General features: G+C 37.5%; 1 protein-coding gene across 1 annotated transcript; it reads right to left on the bottom strand.

Annotated features, from left to right (window-relative positions):
* Positions 1-6,931: 6,931 nt before the first annotated feature.
* LOC105536885 (signal peptidase complex subunit 2-like) lies at positions 6,932-7,644 on the bottom strand. Its single transcript, XM_011976371.1, has one exon. It carries the CDS (start codon positions 7,625-7,627, stop codon positions 6,947-6,949), a length of 681 nt encoding a protein of 226 aa, XP_011831761.1. The 5' UTR covers positions 7,628-7,644; the 3' UTR covers positions 6,932-6,946.
* Between the last annotated feature and the right edge of the window lie 1,054 nt (positions 7,645-8,698).

The raw sequence follows: 8,698 nt of genomic DNA, 5'->3' as shown, positions 1-8,698 counted from the left end.
ACGGATCCACAAATGACTCCAAGATGAAACTAGATCCCCAGGGGGAGGGTGAAAAAAATAAGATATACCACTATTTAATAGGAAAATTGACTCTGGTACTCTAATGTCATCTGCCTGTCAGATGGTCACATTAGTTCTGGCACAGGATATATCCTGAAGAGAGGGTAGGATTCGTTGGGAGTGGTTAACATGACAGTCTCACATACTTGCTTGCTTTTAGCACAGGCAAAGTTCAGTTTACATGTGTCCCAATGAATGGCTTTGTAGATTGTATCATCTAGCTTTAACAAAACTAGTTTTCAGAAAATAAACAAGTGACCTCAAAAATATTCCTGCTAAGATATCTCAGATCAAAGATAGAAATCATACACCAAGCACAGCTAAATGAAAGGATATGGCAGAGACAAATCTTTTACTTGCACTACAAGGCTTTTGGGTCACTTGAAGAGATTAAAGCTATTATGTCTAATTGTACCTGACAAGCATTTATTTTTCAAAATCTTTTAAAAGATTCATCTATGCCATTAAAGCAAGGATGATGTTTGAAAAAATGAATGAGAAAAAAAAATCTCCTTTTTGAAAGACAAAGGATTTTGATAACAGATATAAAGAAATGTGCCACTGTTATATTATTTTTACAACCAAAAATGACGTAACTGTTACCCTCACTAAAAAATATTGTAACTGTCTGCTTAAAAAACTTGGAAACAGAATTTTCTAAATGAAGATTAGATATTTTCCAAATGAAGAGTTTCTGGTTTTTTCTTTTTAATCATATTTACTCAAGCTGACAAATGAGTTTTGAATGAGTTTTGTACCCACTTGTTGAAAACAGAAATTTAACATCTGGGGAGTGATCAGAGGAGGCACTGGTAGGAGAGCGTTTCTTTGAACGTGACCCTACAAAGTGTGGTCAAGGCCATACCGATAGCAGTTCCATGGGTTCTGCTTGTTTGCTGCTCAAAAGTTGGGTACATACAAATTGCACAACAGAACAACTGAGTTCAGAGCAATGCTTCATGAAGTCCAACACTGAGTTAGAAAAACAACTGACCTTATTCCAAAATGACATAACCCATTAGTTTAAATTGGAAGTCTTCTGGCTCTGCCTCCTTGCTCATATCTTGGAAGATGATGATACATCACCGGAGCTGAGATTGTTCTGACCTAGGAGGCTGCAGTCTGCCACTGAACTCTTTGTGTCTTTTAGATGCATTATGGACACTTTGTATTAAAATGGGAGTGGTGTCTTTTTAACAGTCTTACCTTTATTAATGTTCTCATTTAGGCAACCTTGTAATTCTGAAAACCTGGAAATTAACAAGGTTTGATTTTTATTTCTGTCTACACTGAAGCCACCCAAGAGGAAATTATCTTTACAGGAATAGCTTAAGGAAGTGTCACTTATTTAATTATTTTATTCATCGAAATTTATTTTCTTATATTTTCAATTAGCAACTTTCAAAGTAGAGACATCTGTTATCTATAATAGATACTAACAGTAATAACAGCAACAGGACATGTGGAGGTAACAAAGATATGTAATAGAGGTGATACATTAATGAAAACGACCTGATGCTTTCTTTAGTTGGAATATTCACGAAAAAAAATAAAAAGATTTTCATTCCTTTGTTTTCTTGTCTGTCCTCCAAAATGACCTTTGATGTCTCATGAAATCTCAGTGAACATATTTTCATTTATGCAACAAATACTTACGGAGTGTCTAGTACATTCCAGGCAATGTTCTACACAGTAGTTTGCATCTTGGCCATAATTGTTCAGGAGCATATAAATAATAAAATAATTTAGTTTAGGTTAACTGTAAGTTAAGGATTAGCAAGGGCTTTCTGGAAGAATGAAAGGAGGAGTGATGGACGGAGGCTATGACCAACATCCTAGGTTGCCTCCTCCCCGCTTCTTCTACATAGCCTTTGCTAATCCTTAGCTTTCTGACAATGTTTCTATAATTATGTTATCTGGTACTATTAAAAATACAATTTATCCAACCCCAGCTAGGCCCTGAATGTTCTAGTCAATCTTTTCATTCATCTCTCAGGAAATGACTTCTCTTATTAAAGTAGAGCACAAAATGATCCAAAATTTGATCAGGAAACATTACAAAATGAGGAAGAATTTTTTAAATGATGTACAGCACAGAGGATTTTTAGGGCAGTGAAACTACTCTGCACGAAGCCATAATGGCAAATACATGTCATTATATATCTGTTCAAACCCATAGAATGTACAACACCAACAGTGAACCCTAATGTAAACCGTGGTGTTTGGGGGATAATGTTTTGACAATAGGTTCATCACCTGTAACAAAGGTACTACTCTGGTGGAGGATGTTGACAATGGGGGAGTCCATGCATGTATAAAAGCAGTGGGTATATGGGAAATCTCTGTACCTTCCTCCCAATTTTGCTGTGAACCTAAAACTGCTCTAAAAAGCAAAGTCTATTGAGAGAGAGAGAGAGAGAGAGAGAGAGAGAGAGAGAGAGAGAGAGAGACAGCGAGAGAGAGAGAGAGAGAGATCCTTGTTTCTTCCCCCAAATGCTTGCACCTCCCGTGGTGTTATCTCTTTTTAATGCCCTTTGCCGTCACATGAGACAGATGGTCCAGCATTAAAAACAGAAAAAATTATTACAAAATTGAAACATGGTTGGCACATGGGTGAGGTATTCACCTTAGGTGTAATATTTAAGGGGGTGCCAAAACCTCAGTAATCTAGATAAACATTTTTATGCAATACTAAAAAAAAAAGTGTTGCAAAATCTATGATGCACAAAGTATCAAAACCTTAAAGACAGGATCCAACCCTTCATTCTGACAACCCTGCCTTACTCACCTAACCCTAGTTTCAGCAGTTGGAAACCCTAGAAATGCCTTTGCAAATGACAGATTTTTTAAATGTTAAACTTTCCAGGGAAACAGCAAAGACCTTTACAGAAACCCAATTTCTTCATCGCAGTGTAACAGCACTCTTACCCCTGTTTAATGAGTACAACTGTTCAGGCACTTTTGCTTGCTTCCTTTCCAACTCCCTGCCTGCCTATTTAAATTCGGCTAAGTAAGGTCCTCAGAGCCTCTACAAGTCAATGTACCAGATGTTGTCTAGATTATACTTCTCCACTTTGATTCAGCGTTTCAAACCTTCCACAACCCCCTGAGTTCATCTATGCACTTGGATGGTCCAATTTTTAGCCCTATGTCACAACTGATTAGACATTAACATGTCCTCCCAGGCTAAGGTTTTCAGCTTGGCCCATCTTTGGAGCTTCCATTGGACACTCTTTCAGGTAATTTTCTTTCTTCCAGAAAGACATATCTATTTCTTGTAAAATATATATTTATTACATGCCCACTGTACAGTCATGGAAATGTGGCACTCAAATCCTCTGCTGCAAAGCAAAATTGTGCTGCTTCCCCTTGGATCAAGCCCCAGGCTCACTCCGTGCTTCCCACAGGCTGCTTCCAGCCAGTGACTGCCTTTCTCCTTCACAGGGGTCAGATCCACATCACCATACTGCCTGTGACTCCTGCTTTTTTATCTTGTATCTTTCACAGGCTGATACAGTTTGGCCATCCCTTAGCATAAAGCAATGGTTAGATCCTCCAATCAAAGAAAAATCCTCTTGCTCCTGCCTCATCCAAAGGCATGCTCTATCTTCCTCACACTGCCAAACTTTCCCAAAGTGTGGATCATATTCACTATTTTCACTTCCTCACCTCACTATACTAACCTATATATTGGTTTCTGTTCACACTGTTCTATGAAGATAGTTCTCTCAAAGATAACACTGGCTTCCTAATTGTCAAGTTCATGGCCTCATCTGATCTTTCATTTCTGGATTTTCTATTTAATATTTTTGGACTGTTGTTGACCATGGGTGACTGGAACTGCAAAGTGAAACCACAGATAAGGGGGGACTACTGTAATAGTAGAGAAGCAAATTTGGGAATTGCTCAAGACTAAGGTTTTGGAAGTAAATGAGCTCATTTATCAGGATCGTGAAGGAAAAATACGAGAAAAGAGGGTTAGTCTTAGGGAATGCCTACAATTAAAATGTCAGTGGTGGAGTAAGGGGAAGACACTACAGAAAGTAAGAATATCAAAAACACCTTTTTGATATATTATCAAAATCCAGATAAAAGACAATTTTGAAAGGGAAGGAGTAGTAACTGGAGTCAAATTGGAATAGAATGAAGGTCCTCTTTTCTTCTATTTTGGCCTCACACTTCTGCTAAGTGAGCTCATCTACTTCCAAAGCTTCAGTTTTTGACAATTCCTAAATCAACCTACTTCTTTACCATTAAAGTAGTCTCCCCTTATCCGGGGTTTCAATTTGCACAGTTTCACTCATCCATGGTCAACCATGGTCCAAAAATATTGAATGAAAAATTCCAGAAATAAACAATTCGTAAGTTATAAATTGTGCACTCTTTTGAGTAGCATGATGAAACCTCACGCCATCTAGCTCCATTCTTTTCCAGATGTGAATCATCCATTTGTCCAGCATATCTACACTCAGTACACTACCTACCTGCTAGTCACTTCATCGTCAGCTTGGTTATCAGATAAAAAGAACATAGTATATACAGAATTTCAGGCATCCACTAGTGGATCGTTGAACATCTCCCCTGTGGATAAAGGGGGAACTACTGTATTTCTTTTCTGAGTTCCAGGCCTCTACTTGTGCTGGGCATTTCCATATGGATGTATACTTGGAGACTTTAACTCACAAGCCTAAAACAAAACTCTTTGTCTTCCTTTGCACCCTTGCCTCTGCTTCTTTTTCCTCTGCTTTTACCTGTGGCATCACTAACTCCCACGTACTCAGGCCAAAAACCCTTTCTCCTTTACGTCTACATGCAGATTCCAAATCCTATTGATTCTGCTTCCCCAGATCACTAAAATCCATTTTGTCCTTTCTGTACCTAGTGCTCTCCTCGTTGCCAATGGTTTTCTCCACCTCTTATCTCTTGCGTTTCTAAAGCACCCTTTACAGTGCTGCCAGCAATATCACCATAAGACACAGTTCAGGTTACCTTACTGCCCACCTCAGAGATTTGCAGCAGGGCTTCCACTAGTCAAAACTGGAACCATTTGTGCATCAAAATAAACAAGGATAGTACTAGTTTAAAATGTATTGAATCAAATAAGAATTAGTGAATCTATTCTGACATAAATGAACACAAATAAATGGGCAAGAAGGACAAAGCCCCTCCATATAGTAATCAGTGTAGAAAAAACATTTACATTTTAAAAATCACATTTGGTAACCTCCATAGTAATACTTCATAGTAATAATTATTTCATGCAAGAACCACCAGTGGATGATACAATTAGTGGCTGCAAGTTTGATGAGAAAGAGGATATTACCTAGTCTCAATGTAACCTCACACAAGATATTTTTTAATGACAAAGGAGAAATATAGATAACTTACAATGAAGAAACCCAGCAGAGACTACCTTAACCAAGGTACAAGGTTAATATCACCTGTAATTGGACAGATAGATATCATGTACCTCTGATATGATGCACTGAGAAAGAGCCAAACATCTCTCTGTATTCCTGCCCAAAACATGTACTGTGAATCTAACCATGAAGAAATATCAGAACCTACACATTGAGAGATATTCTTTAAAATAAATGGTCTGGATTCTTCAAAAGCATCAAGGTCATCAGACTGCAGAGTCTAGATTAAAGGAGACTAAAGAAAGAAGAAAACTAAATGCAATTTTTGCTCCTAGATGAAATCTTGGAACAGAATGTTTTGCTTTTTCTATAAAGGATATTTGTGAGACAATTAGCAAAATCTGAAAGAGATCTGTAGATCAAAGTTAGTCTCCTGATTTAATTGTATCAAAGTTAATTTCCTGATTTTGATAACTGTATTGTGATTATATAAGAGAATGTCCTCAGTTTCAGGAAATGCACACTGAAGTATTTAGTGATAAAGGAGCATCGTGTGTCTAACTTACTCTCAAGTGATGCAAAATCATCATTACGTCTATCCATCCATCTATCTCTATATTATACAACAATGATAAAGCAAATATAAAATATTAACTTTGGGAATCTGGGTGAAGGGTAAAAATTTTTGCAACTTTTCTGTATGTCAAAATAAAACTTAAGAAACAAAACCTGCAGTGGAAGGATACATTGCAAACTGTTTTATATAGCATTAGGAGGGTTCCATGACCTGATGCACATTTTATTTTATTTATTTATTTATTTATTTATTTTTTCACATCTTCCTTCCTTTTATTGAAAAAAATTTTAGAAAATGGCAGTTAATAAAAGGCACAAACAAATCAACAGGGATACACTAGTGGAAAACACAATATAAAACTAAAATGCCATTGGCTTCTTTAACTGGTTAAAAGCACAAAATGTAACAGGCAGAAAGTCTGTTTCAAACAAATTAAAAAGCTATGTTTTTTTTAACTTCTCCCCAAATCAGATATATACACACCCACAAAAATAGTGTGTGAAGGAAAGCTGTCATACACAAGACGTTGTATCCTGAATTTTTCAAGGAAACACATATTGAAATAGGAATTAACAGAGTCAGCAACAGATTAATAATTTTTTAAAATTCAGTCTTAAAATGCTCCATGGCCCAAAGCTATACTATATAAAGTATGCTAGGTACAAAAGAAAACATCTGTACAGCTTTTAGCAAAACTACTTTCCCAGAAAAGCAAATTAAAATAATGTAATCAGCAGATCAAGGAGACTACAGCTAGACATCAGAGCTACAACTTCTCATATCTGTGTCAGAAAATCCTATTTATCCAGAATAGACTAAAATTTCAGGACAAAACAGGGACTTTTAAACATTTCTTACTTTACCCATTTTAAGTTCTTTTTATCTCCCCCACCCTCCAAGGCAGTAATTCAGCAAGATCCAGCAGAAAGAGGGCTACTTTTAGAATTGGCTATTTTATTTTTCTTTCTATGGCGAGACTGTCATGGAGCCTGGATATTTCAGGCTCATATGCATCCATGACCAGTGTCCCACTGTGGTCAAAAAACTTAGCAATGGACTTGGTGAACTCGGCTTCCCGCTGCTGCTTTGTTCTCCCACTGATGAAGGTCAGCTTCAACGTGTATTTGTCATCAAACCTTTTAAGACTGGAGGACAGCTGCCAAATATCATCAGGATCCATTCCTGTAGGATCTTTCCTGTGGGCCACGAGAAAGATGCTCTTCTCCTTATATGAGGTATAAATGGTCAGAATCCCCATCATCACAAAATATGACATGACGCACAAAGCCAAAACGAGTTTCGACTCTGGAAAGGGGTGCCTATAATCCCAAATCAAAGCCACTATGGCAAAGAAACAGGAGATTGTACAGATGGTGAGGCGACCATCAATTAGACCAAAATTCTCCACGTATTTGTATTTTTCCAGAAGTACCTTTTTGGCAGAATCATCCAAAGAGTTTTTCACAGCTGATCCATCCCACTTGTCAATTTTTACAGGCTTATCATCTATCTTCCACTTATCCAACAAGCCGCTACGGCCACTGCCTGTCCCGCAGTTGGAACCACCGCCAGCCCCACTATTGCCTCCGAGACCACCGCTTCTCCCGCCCTGTGTAGCTGCCGCCGCCATGTTGTGCGCCTCTGCGTCTCCCCCTGATGCACATTTTAACTAAGGCAGGTAAAGCATTTTATGCCATACCCATACTCTCTACTCTAGATTATCATATTGCTAGAGGTTTCCCTGACAGCTCAGTAGAGAGTCAAGCCCAGTATAATTCCTATTGGCTTTTATTTTTTATTTTATTTCTCAATCCTCAACCAATGGAAGACCAATAGGCTTTTATTAACAATAACGATGATAATGATGAAGTAAACTGCCTTACAACTGTATCTCATAGAGATTTTCTTATTGTAGTATATACGTGTTTTGCCTTCTTTCTTGGCAAGTTCATTAATAACTGTAATCAACATGCGCTATTAGCACACGAAGGCCTAATAGATCACTGGTCTTAGAATTCCATGTAATATTTGGGAAAGAAATTACATAGAGTGAAATGCATATATTTTCTGACATTTAAGAAACCGTTTGTTCAATTCTAGGCTATCAGCCCTCACCCAGGAAAGGGAGAATGGGCCTTATTCCAAAACTTAGAGTGTTTCAAAAATTAGCTGGATTTTGAAATATGTGTGTATATTTAATTTTAGATGTGGATGTGATTAATTTTCTGGGAATTTATATAGAAAAAGAAAATTATAGGTACCACGAACCAACACAGTAATAATTGGGAAACTGCCCAAATTGGCCATCTTGCTCCTATTCAAATCCTTTGAGCAACTTACTTCCTATTGAGAACAGATGGCTATCTACCAAGTTATTGTAAGCTTGCCATCTGACAAAGCTGTTTTGAAGTAAAAGAGGTAAATATTTGAGCTTCAAATGCATTCCTTGTGTATACAGTATGCAGAGCAGATATTGTCAGTAGATGTTAACAAAATTTCTTGAGAAGCCACTAATAAGGTGAAATGTGAGGGTGATACTTCTTTTCTTCATCTGATCATATATTATATTGATTTTCCTTAGTCACAAGAGCACCAAGGGGTATAATACTCTTCACAAGTATTATGGCTGGGGTCAGGCTGAGAATACGTCTCATCATGGCACTGTTGGGAGAGATAAGTATCCTGCAGGTGATACACTTCA

This window comes from Mandrillus leucophaeus, unplaced genomic scaffold, assembly GCF_000951045.1.
Source record: "Mandrillus leucophaeus isolate KB7577 unplaced genomic scaffold, Mleu.le_1.0 Scaffold1649, whole genome shotgun sequence".
NCBI lineage: Eukaryota > Metazoa > Chordata > Mammalia > Primates > Cercopithecidae > Mandrillus > Mandrillus leucophaeus.
This window is presented reverse-complemented; position numbering and strand designations above follow the sequence as displayed.

Bases quoted from the DNA above. Each gene is read 5' to 3' on its own strand.
- LOC105536885 (XM_011976371.1), bottom strand. From the start codon at position 7,627: ATGGCGGCGGCAGCTACACAGGGCGGGAGAAGCGGTGGTCTCGGAGGC.